The following is a 20,981-nucleotide window of genomic DNA, read 5'->3' on the forward strand; positions in this document are numbered from 1 at the left end:
TTGTACTGAGTTCTTGTCGTTTCATGAAATACCTATCAGTTTTATTACGGCACTCGGGTAAATTTTTTTAAAAATTAATCGATAACATTGCCTTTACTCCTTCTCTAGCCTATTTTAAAAGGCTCGATCGAGACATCGGAGAACCGACGAGAATTAAATCATTATCAGACCAAACGAGTGCACAATACACCGGTATAAATTGGACCCGGGCAGTTGCTATACAAAACAACACGCAAAACAAACCGAAAAAACCATATCCACATCCTCTTCTGCTAAACCCACAACACATGTATCTCTGGTCTCTTCAGTCCTCACCAAACCCGCTCAACTCCACCATTTCATTCCTCTACAGAAACCCGGAAATCCCAAAACCCAGGAATGCAATCCCGGCACGTGACAGAGTCATTGACTTTGGGAAGTACAAGGGCAAAATGGTAGGGACCCTTCCTTCAAATTACCTCAAATGGGTCTCCAAAAACTTGAGGGCACGTGACTTTGAAGAGTGGGCTAAGCTTGCTGATGAAGTTCTTGAAGACCCAGTTTACAAAGACAGGATAGAATGGGAGTTTGCCCAGAAGGTGCTGAACGGCGACGTTTTGAGCTCGAAAAGTGTTCAGCTTCAGCAGAAGAGTGCTGTGTCGGATTTGGTTGAGATAAGCGAAAGGTTTGGATGGGATAATGAGGATAAGCTGGGCTGGGCCAAGGTTGATTTCAGGCTACTCGGGACGTCGAAAGGGGGAAGGATACCGAGGGTGTCAGACTCTGGGCCTAGGGTTATGAGAGACGGTGGGTTGGAGATTGTGAAGCCCAAGGCGGGGGAGAGTGGGCCTGTCAAAGGAAGGAGGAAGGAGAGGCGGGAGAAGTTGAAGCTGAGGAGGAGGAAAAATGGGGAGAGAAATGGCATTAAAGTTGATGATAAGGGTAATTTTGGCAATTCAAGTAAGAATAAATTAGATGGAGATCAAGAGGAGGTTGATGAAGATCGCAGGGTGGATATTATTAAAACTAAAAGTAGTAGTGTATTTCCAGGACGTGAAGCATTCTTGAAGAAAGCAGTTAACAGGAGAAGATTTTGAATTGGGTTGTTGATAAAACATTTCATTAGTTTCATTATTTAATAAAAGTTATTAACTCATGATTTTTTTTTTTTTTTGGATTTAGATGGGGTGAATGAATTGAGCTTGAATCGATAATTTGGTTCGATTCAAATGTGAATTTAATCGAACAAGGATCAAGATTGATTCGACTACAGTTATTGGATGAAATTTTGTACGATAATGTGTATATGCCGCCAGTAAAAGGGGTTGAAAAAGACAAGCCTAAGGCAAGCTCCCAAACTAGTACTACGACTTGGCTTATCCTATCACAAAGGATAGTTTCCATGGAGAATGTTACCTACTCACCCTTTTAAATCTAGCTGGAGGCTGTATAACCTACAGCAAAAACAATTTTAATCGACTTATTGTGCAAGAAATGTAACGCCTAGAAGAAGTCTTCCAAATGATGCCCATCATTTTTCCTAGGAGTGGAATTTAAGAAACGAGAAAAGGTAGAGATGGCAATCAGGTCGGGTCGTGGATTGGTGGGTCGGATTGAGACTCAGATATCTTAAATAACACGTCAATTCGAACACGACTGGAAATTTAAATGACTCAACTTTTTTGAACCGAACACTACTTGTAAATTTCGCGGGTTACCCGAACCCGAGTTGAATAACCTGTTTGCTTAACTTTATTCTTTTTTTTTTACACCTTCTCACTTCGATAGTATGGTGGATTTTTTTTTATAATGGAGTTTTCATAAAAATATATAAAATTATAGTCCAATCTCATAGTACTTTTTTGGTTTTCCTTTTTGTACAAAGAAAAAATCATGAACAAAACCAAATTTACGACACCTTCACAAATAAAATACCTTGTTTTCACATAATATTCATGATTCCGTTCTCGTAATCCTAATTTAAAGTCTTAGTTAGTTTTTCTTTTATTTACTTTTTACCTCTAATTTTTTGATTAAATTATAAAATTACATATTAAACGAGTCAGACGGGTCAATCCAGGTTGACTTGATTTGGACTTGTTTGTCTAACGGGTCATTTGGGTGTGACCTGATTTTGAACCGACCTCGTGAAGAGTAAATCTATACCCGCTAATTTTGTGTTATGTTCGAATTGTGTTTTCGGATCGCGTCGAGAATTGCTACATCTAAGAAAGGGACAAGGGGATCAAAATCCAAAACTTTTAATTTTTGGAGTTTCAACTTTAACCACTTAACATACGTTTGTTTCTTACAATATTAAGCGAGAGAGAGAGAGAGAGAGAGGAGTTCAAGAAGAACCTTTTATATTCAAATCTGTTCCATTACCTGTACTACATAATAAAATTTCAACTATTTTTAAAGAAAATAAATAAGAACATTAAAAAAAAAAAAAAAGGATCTACACCAGGATAAATAAGAAGCAGCAACTCATATTAAGTAGAAGAGAAGCCATGTCCCGGAATAGATTCGTTGATAAAATGTTCAAACTTTCTGGCATTACAAATTTTAGCTAGAAACTTAAAAAGTTGCATTTTTTCTTGACTGATCATGGACGAAATGAAAACAGAAGGAAAAGACTAAAGCTGGTCTAAGCTCTATGTTTAAGTAAGTGCTATTCCGTATTCTTAGAAATTCTCTAATAAAAGAGTTCAATAAATTAAAACATATTCCTAGTAAAGTGGATTACTTTCTGAGCAACGACTCTCCTTCTAACTAATTAAAGAAAAATGAGAATACTCCATCCAAATTTGACCATTAATTGATTGAGCATGATCCTTAATTGTCTTCTCTCTAACATCTTAGAGAGAAAGAGGAGGTGATCTGATTGAATAATTGAGATATATATATATATATATATATACACACACACACACACCAAAGGAGGGAGATTAGGATTAATGTGCAATTCAACAAACAATTAGACTAGGCCGTCAACGTAATTAGGCAAAGAAAGGTTTCAATTACACAACTTCTATTCTCTGAAGGTCTTCCAATAACTAATTGAAGGAAACACAAGGGACTTCTATTGATTATTTAGTATGGTAAAGCGGAAAGCCTTTATCTTGGATCCAAAAACCCAAGAAAAGTTGCCCTACTTTTACATTATAGACAACAAGAAGCTTGCTGAAATCACCACTGTCCGAGACATAACATGAGAAAAAACCCAACCACTTTGGACCAACATTCTCTGACTCCAACATATCAGTTAGTTAGTTTTTCTGGTGTCCGACTGACAGTAACCTCTCTAGAACCAAGCAGGTCCATCTGTCTATAGTTCTTCTTCATCTTCTTTTTTTTTTTTTTATAAGCAGACCTGCAGTCGCTATCTGAGAGCGCGCACTGAATAAACTCTGCCTAATGCAATAACCCGTCAATCACACGGAGGGATAAGACGCACTAGACAAGTTTTGTGTGACAGACAGATGTTTCAAAAGAGGTTTGAATTCGGGTTGATAGGAAGGTGTGACGTGACGCCAACTCTACTATCTCGACCAACTTAACTTAAGAGACAAACGTCTGTCTATAGTTATCATTCACTTGAAACTCAAAATTTTCAGCAGAAAATGAAGACCAGGAGATGAAGTTCATTCACAAAAAAGACACTAATCAAGAAGACACTGAGTTTGTTTGGATAAGAGTTTATTTGGATGATTTATTTGAGATATTTACTGTAATATTTTTTGTGATGTGATGTATGTGAGATAAAAAGGTAATTGGAAAGATAAAAAGGTAATTGGGATATGTGAGAATAAATTTTGCAAACCAAATTATTTTTGTCCAAACAAATTCACTAACAAGCAGCTCCATAAATCTGTTAATGAACATGCTCAATATTATCACTAACAAGCAGCTCCATAAATTCTGCCAGTTTGTAAAAAGTAGTATGTAACATCTTATCTTAGGGCAACATAAATAAAACTCTACAGCTTATTGCATGAATCCTTTTACTAAAAAATGTAAGAACTAATAAAGGTAGATCTTGAATCCAGCTCGACCATCCATCAAATAGAATGAACCATGACTTAAGGAAGCTTTGGGGTTAAAAGTTTAAATCGGTGCTGATGTGATAATTAGGGAAAAAAAAAAAAAAATATATATATATATATACAAAAAAAAAAAAAAAACATGGATCAAGGAAATGAATGTGGACTCCTTTAGGGCCGTGTATTCTACAGTCTGATGTTTGGAAAACTAGGCTCCACAAGACCTTTTCCCGTTTATTATATTTGTTGACGACAAGTATGGCTGAGCAGGGGCCGACAGCGGACACCTAGGAATGCTATTTGGTTTAAAAAATGAAGTCACACTTTAACAGTTAGTTTAATTGCGGTTATGAACAAATAAATCTCGAACCCAAATTTTATTTCTTTCATGTTGCCTGTTTTAGTCTCTTTGAGAGTCATTATAGGACCTCATTAGCTATTCGTTAAAGGAAAAAAAAAAAAGGGAAAATGACATATTTCATCCTTTATATTTCGCAAGAAATATGATGCTTTTCATCCTTCACTGTTAAAACGGAACAAATTCGTCCCTAACATTTAAAAATTGAACCTATTACATCCACAAATCCAATTCTCAATCTAAATCAAATCATCCAATAACCAGATAACAAATTTCGAGGATAGAATCCATCATATTCATACGACATTTATTGAGCCAAAAAAGGAAAAAAAAAATTATTACATAAAGAGACCATTCTCTATCTTAGAATAGTAGGGTTTTATTTATTTTTTTGATAAATCTTTTTATACACTGTTAGTGTATACACTTGCAAGTTTACATATATACCATACATATAAAGTTTGGCATTTAAATTTAAATTGAAATGATGTGACAGGTATGAATTCATACCTGTCTGTGTGTAGGAAAGATTAATCTGCCTTTTTTATGTTATAATTTTTGCTAACAATATCCTAACATTCTTGTTATTTAAAAGCCATCATGATATGGGCTCTCATAAATAAGTTTTGAGTGGAGAGGATAAACAATTTGATGATTCCATATGCCAACAAAAATCAAAGGAGGAAATGGGAAAAAAGAAAATGCGAATATAGTGGTGTAAGGGAGGACTCTATGTCTATTTTGCTGCTAGCTCTAAAATTCGAATCTTATGTCTAATAGTTACGGATGGAAAGGACGTAGAGATAGAATGAAAGGTGAAAAAAAAACACGTAGACGTTCTAATGCGTATATCAGACTGCTAGTCCGATGCTTGAAATAGCAAGTATTAATCTCCAAGACAGAATATACGTATGATTTTTCTGTTAAAATATGTAATAATAAACAATTAATGAAGTGGGTAAATTTTTTCCAATGTTTATTATCAGAAAGGCTGTAATCATTGATATTAAAATATCCAATCCAGACGAAGTAAAGGCAAGACAGAACTTACACCAGGTACGAACTCTTTATTACTAGAATAAATGCTATTCAAATCAAGGCAGACCTCATGAAAATCTACACCTTTATTTTATGTACTCAAATGTGATTGTATATGAACTTTTAATATTGGTATCATACATCAATTAACATCCTGGATCTACTTCTACAAACTAAAGGGAAGCATGCAATTTGTAGCATATCATTTGAAAACAATAATGTATTTCAATACATTTTCAGGATTATTTTTTTCCAACTCAATGTATAAATTTTTTGTTAATTCTAATGAGTATGACTGCATAACACATGAATTTTATACGAAGATTTCAGATTTCCCTTTTGTATATATGGCATGCATTCAATCTTGCTTGTATATAAAAAGATCGGAAAAAAAATTGATTGAATAATGCCAAATAATTAAAGATCCCTAACTCACTTCCTCGTTTTAGAAAGATGATTTGTTTCTCATTTAATTGAATTTCCTTTAATATGTTGTCTTTGACTTTACTTTAAGAGTATATTTACAAAAAAAAAAAAGCAAGTGAAAATTGCAATATTCCTAAACCATAAATACAAATATAAGAATCCGTAAAATCAACCAGAAGAAGGTGACCTAGATCATCTTTAGTTTATTTCTATAATTTGAGTATTATGTCGGATCTTCCTTATTTTAAAGGCGCCCGAAAAGCAAATATAGTAATATAATAAAATGATAAATCTCAATTTAAGTTTTTAATAATAAAAACTAATAATTAGTAATAATTTATGCATGCCCCATTCCAAATTATGGATCTCCCATTCTTTGAGTTATTTTCGGAGTCAATTCAAAAGACACAAAAGCCCACACACGCCCCCTACGTTGTGAAAAGAAAAGCTTCCTTACGTCTCTTCAAGCCACCCTGCCTGCGTTGCCTTCTTCCTCCTTTCTTAATTCCTCATTAGTCTGTACCGATTCTGGTGCCCAACAAAGATAAAAAGTAGAGAAAGGATCGAATTTCAAACGTTGCTTCAATTCCACAAAGGTATGAACAGAATTTTGCATCCATTTTTTTATTTTCTTTTGTTTTTTGTGACTTTTCTGTTTGTTTGCTTCATTTCGTTTCCCAAATAATAGGAAAAAGAGAGGAAAGGAAAGGAGACCCCATTTAGGAATACAAGAAAGTTCGCTCTTTTCGCATATTTTCCCTTTTTTGGCTAAAACATGTTTCTTTTTGATGTTTAAGGAAATGGGTTCTGTTGAAAGCTAGATCATAAGAAAGCAGGCTCCTTTATGCGTATTTTTCTTTATTTTTGCTAAAAGATGTTTCTTTTGGACGTTTAAGGTTTTGGTCAAAGATGGAGTTATTTGAGCTATGCTGCAGTTTTATGATAATTTATATGTATTTATCATCAGGCTTTTTGTTTTCTTGAATTTTTAGTCTATGAAACAGGGGAGCCGTGTTGTTTGATGTTAATTTTGTACTTTTCTGTGCTAATAGTTGCGTCTGAATTTTGTGTCTTTAGCATTTTTTGTATCATGGCAAGTTTGGGAAGGAAGATGCTGATTGATGGGGAGGTTGAAAACTCAAATGAAGGAGATGTTCGCTATGATTTCGATTTGTTTGTGATTGGTGCTGGAAGTGGTGGTGTTCGCGCTGCCCGATTTTCAGCTCAGAGTGGTGCTAAGGTATTGCCTTAGCTTGTGATGACATTGAGATGTGCTCATTTCTGCATATGCTTGAGTTCCGTATATTGAAACTTATGGATTTGTTCATTTATTGGACTTGCTTATGTGTATGCATAGATTTGGTCGTGGAAGCTTAGTTAAATACTTGCTGTTACAATAATAGGTGATCTCGTTCTGAAAGCTTATTGAGATAGTAGTTTTTGAATTTACTTTTTCTTTGATTGTCTTCTTTTAGTTTCTATAATGATGGTTATCTTTTACTTTTACAAATGTTTCGATTGGTTTCATGTCAATTTTCATACTTCATAGCTGGAGAGAAAAATTAAAGAAGCCACGTTCTTGCTTGCCTTAATTGGTTGAAATATTACCACATAAGTGGAGGAAAGGTGTTTATATATATATATCCCACATATGTGTATGCATAGATTTGGTCGTGGAAGCTTAGTTAAATACTTGCTGTTATATATATATAAATATTGGGAAGAGAATGAATATTTTGGTTATATATGTGAGGCTTTCTTAAGATGTGTCAAATGATGGTGGTTCTGCTGGTTTGCAATTACATGTAATGCTAGTCTTTGACCTTGCAGCAGACCCTTCTTGAATATCTTTACTCAAAGATATTAAAATTCTCTTTTCTAGGTTGGGATTTGTGAGCTTCCATTTCATCCGATTAGCTCAGAAGTGGTTGGAGGAGTTGGTGGGACGTAAGTTCATCATAACTGTAACTTTAATGGGCTTTTCAGTTGAACTTTCTTCCAGTTTTCTGTTTCAGTATTACTTTAGATTCCCAGCATACGATTTTTATCTCCATTACTTTGGATTTCAAGGTGTTTTATTCAGTACCATTATAGTACCTTTTGCTGTCTCTGATTGACCTTTGCTTAAAAATTGGAAGCAATAAGATCAAGAATTGAACCCCTGAGGATATGTGGGTGTAGTAATAGTGCCACAACAAGCATGGCTTGCATTGGAGTTGACGCTTGCCTGTATTTTGGAATTGCTATGGGGTCTTTAATATGATCTTCTCTTGGTTATAGATTGGTGTTATAAAGGCTGTCAAGCTCGCTGATTGCTCTTTTTCTGTTTATCCCCTGCACATGCACATGCACATGCACATGCATATGCACACACACAATTGACAGTGTCTATATGCATGTCATGTTCACACATGTAACTTTTCTCTAGTATGCTAGTTGTCTTGTGTCATTGAATCGACTGTAGAAAGTATTTTCTGGAGCTTTTTAATGAGATAAATGGATTAGCAGTGAAATAGACTTTTTAATTGTTTACAGGTGTGTGATTCGTGGTTGTGTTCCTAAGAAGATTTTGGTCTATGGAGCAGCCTTTGGGCCTGAACTTGAGGTGAGCTATGACTTGAACTTTGAAGATACATAAGGTTTGGAAATGTTTCTTGAATGGTAGCACCATTTTCCTGTCTTGGTCAAATTCTGGGAATCAAACTCATGGAGATTGAATTCTGAATGTAAAGAATTTTTTAGCTGAAACTTCTTTGTGGTGAAAGTTTCTTGATTTACAACCTAAGATTTCTTCACCAAATAAAGAGAGGAGGTTTTCAAACATTGAATGCGTACATCTAATTTAGGCATAAAGGGCGAAGTTAATGCTGGGCATATGATTTTTAAGTTTCTTGTGCTCTTTGGTCTTATGATATGTTCTTTTTAAAGTTTATTTTATGATACAGTGGGGGTTACTTGGGGAGGGGGCTGATGAGCATTGAACCCATTCATACACTGTGGTAGGGGGTTGCCAAACTCTCCTTTGGATTTTTTTCATATTCCAGGAAAGCTCCTCACCTGTCTAAGTGTTATTGAACAATGGAAAATACTTAGATTGAACTTTGTTCTTGGAATGTATTGTAAGATGATCTGTTATGGACGGTCATGGGAAGCGAATAAACTTGATTCTTATGCTCGTGTCTTGTCTGCTGAAGCGAATAAACTTGATTCTTATGCTCGTGTCTTGTCTGCTGATTCACTATTTACCTTTTTGTCTCACTCCCTCACTGATTCAGTCTCTATTTATGCATACATATGTGAACAGTTTTATATATACATATATTCATGCATAGATACATAGATACATACATATGTGGTATAGTATATGCATAGCCAGGCTTGCTTAGGAAGGAGGACATCAATGTTGTTTTGGTATTCTCTTTGTTTAAATCTTGTGTTTCATTTGTTTGCTCTCGTTGAGTATACTTGAATTATGAAACTTCTCTGAATCATGGCAAACATTTTGGTTCTTTTTTTGCCTACCTTTGCAGGACGCCAGGAATTTTGGGTGGGAGTTGAATGAGAGGATTGATTTCAATTGGAAGAAACTTTTGCATAAGAAGGTTAGTATTGACAGTAGTTGCGATATGCTTCTTGAGATAGCAAGTTTTAATATAGCTAGTTAAGTAGTGGGTGTGTTTGGATTGAGAAGATTTGAAAAAAAATAATTTGCTTCACAAATTCCAATCACCTTTTTATCTCACAGACATCACATCACAAAAAGTGCTACAGTAATTATCTCAAATAAATCATCCAAATAAACTCCTATCCAAACAAACTCAGTATTTTTCGAGATTCTAAAGGGACAGATTATTCTTCTGTGGATACTGTGATAAATTTGGAAGTGGAGGTTTGGAATATGTAGTGTATCATAAGAGTGAAGTCTTGCTTTTGACCACCCTACCCCCTTAATGGTTGCCCCCTCTCTTGGGTTCAAGCATAATTGTCTTGGAAGACTGGTCATTATGTCTTGCAGGTTTTTTGTTGTCTTTAGTAGCTTTCTATTGTACATCTGTCACAGCCTCATTTTAGTACATCTTGGAAGTTGGTATTTCCTTTCTAAAGTGTAGTAAAAACTTCTTAACTTTTGATTGAAATGAACATGGTTAACCTTTTGAGCAAGAGAGAGCTCTCTTCTCTGGCAAGCAATAGACAATGTTATCCTTTGAAGTATGGAAGCAGCTATTTCAACATTTCCTCTCTCTCATGTTGTGTAGGCTATTTGTAAATTCATGCTTTCTGGGGTTGGTTGTTTGTCTGTTTATGGACATTTTCTTGCTTTCTCTATGTTAAGTTGACTGATGACAAAGATTTTTTTTTTTTAATATTCTTCCACAAAAGTATAATTTTGTCCATTTTGAAACTGATGTACATTTTTCCAGTGCATCCAGTTCTTGGAGCTTGAGCTTCAGTCTTTACTTTAATCACTTAATGGGTCTGCTAATCTATCTTGTAACTCCAAAACTTTGAAAGGTAGCTTAAAGTAGCACAGTTTCCATACTTTACAACTTTATTCTTAGTATTGTACATTTCAAGTCTCAATTTTGCTCTAAAGTAAATGTAGAGAGTACTTTAGTTGTAATTTTCTATGTTACATGGACTCATTCACCCCAGGCACACCCGTGTTGACACGATACGACATGGGTATGGGTATGGAATCCGTACCTGATATGGTAAAATTTTTTTGGATACGTTGACTATTGTGAGATGTGCAAGATGTTATGTTGATGGCGGAGGAGGAGAGATGGACAAGAAGTCAGATGAGATGGTAAGAGAGTGGAAGGGGAAGAAGGGTGGCTCTGCGGAGGAGAAAGAAAGGAGGAGAAAGCTGCTAGAGATTTGAATAGAAAAATACTCATGACACCTGCTGTATTTTCACTTAATACATACGGGCTGTTGATTCTCTTTCATTGGCGGACATGGGATTGTAGCAACGATGGCATCTAAGAGTAAGAGTGGACTTGTTTTTGGAGAAGAGGTGCTCTGTTTTGATTCGTTTTAAATGCTCTGTAAATGAGGCGACAGCACCGGTGAATGAGGGATGAGGAATATAGGGTTTGACAATGATATTTATTTTGCAACTAAATCCCTGTTTTTTGACTTTAATTATCATTTTCAACAAGTAACTTAATCTCTATACAATTTTGCACTTTTTAATATAATTTCAGCCCTCATATTTTAAACAATTTACCTTTCTAAGCAAGCTTATTGTTCTTTTCAACCTAATTGCACATTTAATTGAAATTTTTTATTAAAATACACTTTATGCATCATTGTGCATAAATATTAGAATGATTTATTTCTAAAATCTTATCCATCTGAGTTTAAGGAGCTCACCCCTGCACCAGTACCCAAAATTGGACACATATCTCCGGATCCTACAATTTTTCAAATATGTGAATCTGACACTTCGACACGCACCCAAGTCCATGTAACATAGGTCATTTTGACCTGTCCAAGTATTAGATAGAACCAACATATTATGTTTTAGAAGACTTCTTAAAAAGGATTAAGCAGAATGATCTTGATTTCTTCTTCTTACCCTGTTTAATAAAGTTCCTGATTTAGTTACGCATGGGGCTTGTGGTGAAGATTTAAGGTTTGAGGTCCTGTCAAATGTCAATGATCTAAATTCTCGAAGTTGAAAGCCCCCCACCACAATATGTGAATTAAGAGTTAATAATTTTAGTTTGTAACTATATGTGGATTTGTAATAATACTGTTTCATATTTTTCATATTCCCCAGTGATTGAAGGACTTTCACTTGTGTTTTTGGCTCCTAATAAGATATCAGTCATGCATCATGGCCCAGTTGTGTGCTCTCTTGAAATGTCCTTAATAGTCAGCCTGAGATCCATGTCCAAAAGTTAAAACATGTGGAGTTAATGTTGTGCAGCTTGATCACACCATTTGAAAAGTTTGGAGTTAGATGTAGATCTTCTGGATTTGAGAATTTAATTTGTTGCTCAAGTTCTTATGTAATGCTGCTATCTTTCGCTTTTAATATGGTAACCGATAAAGTTCCACTTTTGCTTGTGTTGCTAACCTCCCAATTGTATCTCATACCTAAGTTCTGTCTATTGGCGCAGTAAACTTGTGTAATTTTCTCTAGATAACCATTCAATATATTGGCTATACTGCGTCTCATGCTGATATTCAGTAGGTTTTCTATACTTAAGTAATTGATACTCCTTTCTGAGTTGTCTGTTAATTTATTATATGCTCTGTTAGACAGAAGAAATAGTCAGATTGAATGGAATATATAAGCGGCTACTGTCAAATGCTGGAGTTAAACTCTTTGAAGGAGAGGGAAGGGTGGTTGGTCCAAATGAAGTTGAAGTGACCCAATTGGATGGCACCAAAATAATCTATTCGGCAAAGCATATTCTGATCGCAACTGGCAGCAGAGCTCAACGTCCAGCTATTTCTGGTCAGGTGTGTATTATTCTTGTTTGAATACTAAACGGAAGGTGTAGGATTATAATTTGGTGCTTGGGATTTTTTTTTCTTTTAGGGCATTGCTTGATTCAAGGTATGACTGTTTTACCTTGTGTCAGTTCTTGCTCGTCCTATTCATTTCTAATTTGAATACTATAAGAAAGGTGTTGGATTATAATTTTGTGGTTGGGATTTTCTTCATTCCACTGTGACTTTTTTTACCTTGTGTCAGTTCTTGCTCTTCCTATTCATTTCTAATTCTACTCCAGCTACATCTTAGAGATCTTAAAAAACCCGAAAATGGAAGAGGAGTGCATTTTGATTAGTGTTTTTCATCTTGTCTTATAGTTTTTCTGATCATGCAATGGCTACTCTGGGTCTATGTTTTTCCTATCTCGATGTTTGACTTAATTATACCTTCTTTTCACTCTTCATCCTCTTTTTTTTTTTAATTTTTTACCCACTGGTTCTGTTAATTCCTCACTTGTTTTGCATAAAGCTGTATACAATAGTAAATTGCACCAAGTGCTTGTCACTGTATCTCATACCTGTATGCACTCTCGCAGTCTTTTTCCTTTGCTTTTGATGATGCTGTGCAGTATGGCTCGGTCTTTAGGTTGTTTTTTGTATATGGCTCTTAGCTTATGTTGGGCTTATGTGGTTGCTGTAGGAGTTGGCCATTACCTCAGATGAGGCTTTGAGCTTGGAAGAGTTGCCTAAGCATGCTGTGATACTTGGAGGAGGGTGAGTCTTCCTGTTATTTTGTTAATGATTTTCTTCTCAGCATGTATCTGGCTTCTTTTGATTTTTACAACTGGTGTTTAATAGGTACATTGCTGTCGAGTTTGCTTCAATATGGCGTGGCATGGGTGCAACTGTGGATCTATGTTTCAGAAAGGAACTTCCATTGAGGTTGTACAAGTTTTGTTTGTTCACAGATTCTTTGTTCTTTAACTTCCCCACCCGTTGGAAATGAAGACTGCAGTTTAACTTATTAATATTTACTTATTTGCATCTTTTCTCTCTGTGATGATTACTCACTCTCTCAGAAATTGGCCATCATTTTTTAAAGACTCCTGGTCTTGAATTCATCTCCCTTGTGATACTCTGAAATGTCAATTTATATTGCTCAAATATACAAAACTCTATATAAGCTTAAGAACTGCTGTCATGTCTCCCATAATCACACTCAGTGGTGGAGCCACGTAGAAGTGAGGGTGGGCAATTACTGCCCCCCCCCTTCAAATTTGATAAAATTATACAACGGCCATAAAAATTTTGAAAATTTTTAAGTTTGCACCATATTTTGCACCCTGAATTTTATAAAACTGTCTCCTTTAGTTGCATTGCCCACCTTAGATTTAAGAAAATTCCTTTCTATACATAGATTATCCTCTTAACATCTATATATTCCCTCCTCATTCTACATTGATTCTCTTAACATCTATATAGTACCTCCTTTAACAAAAATTCTGGACCTATTCCAAATTAAACATTGACGACACATAATGGGAAAAAAAAAAGATTTGGCCTTTCAAATCGAAGTACATAGTATATTTCTTATATAAATCTAAGAGCATGATTTATGCTGAAGTTGATTGTTGGAACCCCTCACCATGAGGTCCTGGCTCCGCCACTGATCACATTGGATATCGCTTGAATATGGGCCATGCTAGTTTTCCCAACTGCATTTCTGTCATTGTACCATTAACATGCCATCCCACTGGTTTTTATTGTCCAATCTGCTCACTGCAAAAAATGCTTTTTATTCAGCATACTGATTGCTGTAGAGTCAGTCTTGAAGCTGCTTATATTCTGTATGAAATGATAATTCCATGAGGTAACCAGACTAATGATTTTCACAACAAATCTGTTTTTGCTTAGTGTTCTTATAAAAGATAAGAATTATTTTGCTTAATGAACCCTCCTTATCCTGCTGGTGTTTGTGATTGTGGATCTGTTGTCAATTAATTTCTCCTGAAAATAAATTTGCCACCAATGCGCACTTCTGGTTATGTTTTTTACATTGTTATAATAGGCTTTGTTTGGAATTTCTTTGGGTTATATTCGGTTTGATGGGTAGGTGCTTATGGCCTTTGTTATCCTCCAAAATCTGTAATTGCAGAGGTTTTGATGACGAGATGCGTGCAGTAGTTGCAAGAAATCTGGAAGGCAGGGGAATCCATATGCACCCCCAAACAACCTTGACTGAGGTACTTACATCTTTGCTGACAAACGTATTTAGGTCTTCATACATTTTAACAGATCATCTGAAATAGAAAGAAAAGCAGCAGTCTTCTCTTCATCCCATATCCTGCAATTGTTGTAGCACTTGAACTTGTTCCTGCTAGTCTAAGTGATAATGACTTTCTATGTTCAAATCCTAACAGCATTGATATTTTGGCTATTTAGCTGGTGAAAACAGAAGAAGGCATAAAAGTTCGCACAGATCATGGAGAAGAACTGATTGCTGATGTTGTGCTTTTTGCTACAGGTAATTGCTGACATTACTCTACATGTGAGAGCATCAATGTGCACCTTGAAGTTTAATGTGGTTTAAGAATGAATAGTGGAGGTTTAACCTTTGCACTTCTACATTTAACGGAAGACCACCCTCTGCAATTTCAACCAACTACTATATGATGATCAAAATAGAAAATAAAGAAAGAAACAAAGCAAAAAGGCAGCATGTGGTTGCATAAAAGTTGTGAACGTGGAGGTCTTGGGAGTGGTTAATCTGTCTTGTCTTTGTGTTTAAACTATAGCAGCAATTGAAATGCATTTTATGGATTGTTTCTATTTGACATTCTTATCCCTGAAGGATAATTTTCCTGGCAATAGATACCCCATCTTTTCTTGTTTTTGTTGTCTTTTTTGCAAAGTTAGATTCCATCTGATGGAATATAGCTTTGCTGGAATCTAATTTTGATGGTCCATAATTCTCATTATTCTTTAAAAGAATTTAAGACACTAGATACTTGGTATTGAAGTGTGCAAGGAATCTCATTCTGTTAACTTCTGATGTTCTCGTAGCAGGTTGGCCATGTTCAGTGCCAACCTTTAGCAGGCTTGCCCTTTACATATCTGAATTTGCACTTACAGTTTTTAGTGATGTTCGTTTTGTTTTCTGAACATATTTTGTTCTGTCATCTATTCTGTCTGAAAAGTTGTCAACATTATTTGGTCCTGAAACGTGCTGAGGAATAAGTGAATGGATCTCATCTTCCGACCCTTTTCTTGGGCTAATCTAGGATTCATTTATTGGTGGTTGCAGGTCGGGCCCCTAATACAAAAAGGTTGAATTTGGAAGCTGTGGGCGTTGAACTCGATAAAATTGGAGCTATAAAGGTTAGCCTTTGTTTAATTGTTCTGTATTTGTTTTCCTTCTGCTAAAAGAATTTGTGGATGTGGAAAAATGGTGTTGCGGATTGAGTTCAAATGACCAACACGTTTTAGTCGTGACTGCAACTGACTGTTGCCCAGCTTACCGAACAACTTCAAGTGCTTAAAAGAATTTGTTCTCAACATGTTATGTTGCGAATTTCTTTTCCTTGTTTCTCTAATTTTTTGGGAAAGGGATTCGCTTTCTAAGAACCTTTTCATGTCTAATTCTTCAGTTCCGATGCATGCTAGCCTGATGAGATATTGTAAAGCTTAGGCCCAAACCAGTTTATTGCTAGGTGATGCTATTTGTTAGCATATCTGGAAACTGTGCATCTAACTGTTGGACAAGCTGGCATATCTAGAGGCTGTCTGAATTTCATCTACTATACAAAGCTCTCGTCTTTTCTCTTCTATTCATAAACTGTTGGATTTTTACATGTCCTATCTTTGCCTCCATTGTGTATGTGGTTTTAAATTGTGTCCTCAGACCTCCTAGGCCTTGATGTACACAATTTTTAACAATCCTAGGCATTTGGCGAGCATGAATTTCTACGAGTGGACTTACTCTAAAATAATAGGCTTCTTTGTCAAGTAGACACAGAGGTTCATTGTTGTGGTGACTGATTCATTCATCCCTTTTTGGTGATATTGAAGAAAAACTGTTATGGTGTTTTGTCTGAAGATTAGGACTTGCTGATTTGGTTAATTCTTACTGCTCTCCCTCTTTTTTCCAATTCCCTTTTCTAGGTCGATGAATACTCTCGGACAAACATACCTAGCATATGGGCCATTGGTGATGTTACTAATCGAGTTAATCTCACTCCAGTTGCCTTGATGGAAGGAACCTGTTTTGCAGTATGTTCTGCTCTTGCCCGTTATTTGTTGTTATGCTTGTGATGGAGATTGTTGGAGTATGTTTGATTTGATGTCCTGCCAATTTAGTGTTTCTCTTAATGAATATTATGCTGGTTGTTTGCAGAAAACTGTTTTTGGTGGACAGCCTACAAAACCTGATTATGTTCACATTCCTTGTGCTGTCTTCTGGTATTGGCTCTTTCTCTATGCCCTGTTTGAAGTTGTCCTAATGTTTTACATGGTCGTGAAGCTTCTTGTGTGCAAAATAATTTATTCCAAGCTTCCTTACGGCTTCCTTGTAATAATTTTCAAGGGCTAACAGTGCAATGAGTCGAGTTAAGAACTATTTATGCTCTTATTGAATTTATTTGGTATTCATTGGCTTTCACTATTGTGTAATGACTGACTTGTATACTCGATATCAACACACGTTTGCACTAGCGCATGCAGTGATTCAGTTTCTTCACCTGATTACTGCCGGAATAACAGAGGACCTCAGAGTTGGCTCTGAAAGGGATCAAATTACCCTAAACTTTGTAGATCTGGTTTGAAGGAAAGTGGATAATATTATAGGCGGTACTTACTATTAGTTATTGCTGGCTAGCTGGCTATCCATGCTAAGCAAATTTCCATATAGTCCACATGAATACATCTGATCTCTGGTTGCAAGTGATGGATAAATTGTTGAATTAGACCAGAACCATACTTTTGTTCATCTTTTGCTGAAATTATATCTCTAGGTGCTGAACTATTTAAGCAGTTAACAATTTTGTCAAACGATGAAATAGATTTTGTTTTATATAGAATCCTTTAGAATCAGAAATATTTATGTTTCCTTGATAAAGTTCATTTTGGTTTCCTCCTGTTGTCAAATTTTTTCATGTTACTTTCGCATTTAAGCAGCAAAGGAGGGGGCAGTATTTAGATAAAATTTGCCTTTCTATTTTGTACTTTTTAAGTTTTCATTGCATGCAACAAAACTCTGTTGTCTACATTGGCTGTTGTAGGATACCCTATTGGACATATTAAGTGTAGGTCAATTGAACTGGTGTGCACTAAGTATATTCATATTTGAATGCTATGTTATGGCTGAGTATGGGTATAATTTCTCTTTTAGTTTAAAGTTTTGGCCCCTCTTGTCCAAAGTATTGATTTTTGACTATCTTGCTTTTTATCTCTTTGACAGCATACCACCTCTTTCTGTGGTTGGACTTACTGAGGAGCAGGCTATAGAGCAAGCCAACGGCGAATTGTTGGTTTTTACGTCGTCTTTCAATCCAATGAAGAACACAATTTCTGGGTATGAATGTCAGAAATTAAAAATTAAAAGTTCATTAAATTATTAACTGTATATAATTTCTTTTCACCATGTAATGACTACGAATGAAATCTCTGCTTTGACTGCCACATCATTTCATAAAGTTGCTGGCCATAGTTACTGAGTAGCTCCTATCTGACCAGAGGTTACTTCATTTTAGTACTTTTAATAGCTGTCAGCTGTAGGCAATTGTATGTTGTTTGTACCCCTTTCTTTTGTAGCTGTACTGATTACTAAAATCGGAACTATGTCAAGCTTGTTTTCTCTTTCTTTTGGAAAATAATGTACTTGACATATACATGGAACATGTTAATACCTATATTGTGCGCACACCAAAGCAGTATTGATATGATCATCAAATGATATCATAAATATTTGTCCATTGAAAAAATGCCTTTGCTGTAGGCGGCAGGAAAAGACAATTATGAAGCTCGTTGTTGAAGCTGAGACGGATAAAGTTCTAGGAGCATCTATGTGTGGTCCGGATGCACCTGAAATTATGCAGGTACAACATTAGATATTCAAGGACATAGGGGAGATGCTACACATGCAGAAAGAAATTCATCCTTGGTTCTAAGCAAGTTTTACTTCCTACTGTGTTTTATCACTTCACACTTTGTTGTCATTGCAGTAGTTCATATGCATTTCTCTCAGTCAAACTGCAGATCTGGGTTGAATTTCTGCATAAGCAAAGTTTATTTTCAATTTCTAGTTTTGTTTCATGCCACTTACTCTTCTCTCTTCTCATACTGTTGCTTTGAATGAAATAATTTGGATATATGATGTGACCAGATGGACTATTTGCAAAAGCAGTTGTACTTTTTGTTTGGTTCTTAACGGAAAGACATAACTGAAACTGAAACAAGGTGAAATTAATCAGTGTATTGCATGAAAATTGTCAGATAATTCTTGGTCAACTAATTTTGTGTGTACTTGAACTGTTACGAAGAAGACGACATGTTTATTGCCAAAAGCATTTGGTCTGTTCTTGCTGTTAGGAAAAGTTAAAGTGATTCCAGATTCATGCAGTACAAAATTCGCCTCTGTGGTCACTGAATATAAGTTTTGCTTGTATGTTATGCTTCTCATCACGTAGGTTGAGATTTTTATGCTGCAGGCATGAACCCTGCTTTGTCTTGTTCATTTGAACTGCACTATTTCTATAACAGGCCTTGAAGACTGCCAATGTCGAACGTTCTTGATCTTTTGTATGTTCAAATTCCCTTATAGCAGTTGGGATCTTTATTGCAGGGCATTGCTATTGCACTCAAATGTGGAGCAACTAAAGCTCAATTTGACAGCACGGTATGCTATGTTGCAGTCCGTTTTTCATTGTATCTTTATCCTTTCATCATGTTATGATCTTTCTATTGATCTTGTATAGCCCAATCAAGCAACGCTTGTGTTTCCCGCAGATTTCTATCCCATCCACATTTGATTTCTGTCAATCTTGTATTCATCAATAAGTTAGATGTTTTACTGTCAACTCATGCTTGCTCTCTTTTGATTCTCATTGGATCTTAGGCCTCTTGTGCTGTTTCTTTGCTATTTATTTTCCTACCATCAGCACTCTGGTTAATTGCTCTTTCACTGTCCCAGGTGGGCATTCACCCTTCTGCTGCTGAGGAGTTTGTTACAATGCGGTCGGTGACTAGGCGTGTCGACGCTGCTGGTAAACCAAGGACAAATCTGTAAACATCATCACATAGAAACAAAGAACAAAATGAACTATCTATCAAGATGTTTGAGGGTTTTTCTCAGCGATACTGGATTGATGTTCAAAGTACAGTCATGATGCAATAGGGGCCTGATGCAGTACAAAACAGCACAACGTTCACAAAGCAGTTCATATTACAGAAGCCAGAACTCAGAATTGTGCTTCTGTAGTTTGCTAGTTATTCATGATATGTTTTTGATTGCTATCTTATAGTATCAGAACTCAGAATTATGTTTTTCTGTTATTATGCATATAATCTGTCTGACCTCCAACAAGTCATCTTGCTATGCTTTCTTGAAGACAATACGAGCGGGAGGACCAAAAGGTATCCGCACCTATGGTAAATGGCAGACTCTAAAGAAAGATTCTTGTGCTTTATTTAATAAAACAAATCAGGCATCTGATCCCTTCTTCCATGTGTTTCTCCCTCAACTGACAACGTATACAAAATTTTTTTTTTTTTTTTTAACTCTAAAGAATGGGAAAATGCAACTGGATTATATTTTTTCCTTCTCCTAAGGAAAAGGGAAGTCTTAACTAAACTGTGTAAGAGGCCGAAAGAAAGAAAAGGGTTCGTTCAGACCAGAAAGGTGCACTGTTACATTTTCACTAAATTTTTTTAACAATCTTTTGGCTCTGTTTGGATTCAAACTTTTTTGAAAAATAATTTTTTTATCTACAATGTTACAATAATATACAAACAAAAACAATTCCAAAAACACCATATCCATATAATATATCAAAAATAACTCCAAATATACAAAAAAAATACACAACTATCCACCACTCTCCACCACCTTACCGCCATCTCCCCCACACCCACGACTCTCTCTCCTCTCTCTCTGTACCCATCTTTCCTCTCTCTCTCTCTCCTCCTCCTCCTCCTCATCTTTTTTTCCTCCTCCTCTCTCTTCTTCTCCTTTCTTCGTTCTTCTTTCCCTTTCACCGTCCCCCAATTTCCTTTCCCTCGTTTGACCGCAAGCTTCCCAATCACGATCAAATCTGATCGCGATCAGAAGCCGCGATCAAGACGGTCGTGGTTGTGGCTAAAGTCGCAGCCACCACCCACGAGCGGGAGAAGGGTTTGGGATTGGGGGAAGGAGGGAATGGGGGAGAAGAGAGAAAGGAGAGGAAAGAGGGAGGAGGAGGAGGAGAAGGAGAAGAGGGAGGGGATAGTTGTGGGTCGTGTAAAACTTGAAAAAAAAAATATCCAAAAAAATTAAAAATTATAAAAATACTCAAAAATATATTTTAAAAATACCTCTAAAAACAATCCAAAAAATATCTACAGTAAACTTTTTCATATAAACAGCTACAGTAAAGTTTTTAAAAAATACCTCTAAAAACAGCTAATCCAAACAGAGTCTTTGTTTTTCCACCTACAGC

At 35.9% G+C, this 20,981-nt stretch overlaps 2 protein-coding genes across 2 annotated transcripts; both read left to right on the top strand.

Moving 5' to 3' along the window:
- Window positions 1-287: 287 nt before the first annotated feature.
- On the top strand, window positions 288-1,076 carry LOC113736075 (uncharacterized). Its single transcript, XM_027263018.2, has one exon. The coding sequence runs from the start codon at window positions 288-290 to the stop codon at window positions 1,074-1,076; it is 789 nt and encodes a 262-aa protein (XP_027118819.2).
- A 5,203-nt stretch (window positions 1,077-6,279) lies between these two features.
- LOC113734434 (glutathione reductase, chloroplastic-like) lies at window positions 6,280-20,011 on the top strand. Its single transcript, XM_027260979.2, has 17 exons — window positions 6,280-6,440; window positions 6,922-7,084; window positions 7,727-7,791; window positions 8,380-8,449; window positions 9,375-9,446; window positions 12,115-12,318; window positions 12,992-13,065; window positions 13,150-13,233; window positions 14,447-14,534; window positions 14,734-14,815; window positions 15,596-15,669; window positions 16,453-16,560; window positions 16,685-16,749; window positions 17,747-17,860; window positions 18,284-18,383; window positions 19,130-19,183; window positions 19,478-20,011. The coding sequence occupies exons 2-17, from the start codon at window positions 6,935-6,937 to the stop codon at window positions 19,571-19,573; spliced, it is 1,500 nt and encodes a 499-aa protein (XP_027116780.1). The 5' UTR covers window positions 6,280-6,440; window positions 6,922-6,934; the 3' UTR covers window positions 19,574-20,011.
- Window positions 20,012-20,981: the final 970 nt, after the last annotated feature.

The sequence above is a fragment of the Coffea arabica genome, chromosome 3c, assembly GCF_036785885.1.
Source record: "Coffea arabica cultivar ET-39 chromosome 3c, Coffea Arabica ET-39 HiFi, whole genome shotgun sequence".
NCBI lineage: Eukaryota > Viridiplantae > Streptophyta > Magnoliopsida > Gentianales > Rubiaceae > Coffea > Coffea arabica.

Coding starts and splice junctions, on each gene's coding strand:
- LOC113736075 (XM_027263018.2), top strand. CDS start 288: ATGTATCTCTGGTCTCTTCAGTCCTCACCAAACCCGCTCAACTCCACC.
- LOC113734434 (XM_027260979.2), top strand. CDS start 6,935: ATGGCAAGTTTGGGAAGGAAGATGCTGATTGATGGGGAGGTTGAAAAC. Junction 7,792..8,379: donor GTTGGAGGAGTTGGTGGGAC/GTAAGTTCATCA, acceptor AATTGTTTACAG/GTGTGTGATTCGTGGTTGTG. Junction 8,450..9,374: donor CCTTTGGGCCTGAACTTGAG/GTGAGCTATGAC, acceptor CTACCTTTGCAG/GACGCCAGGAATTTTGGGTG.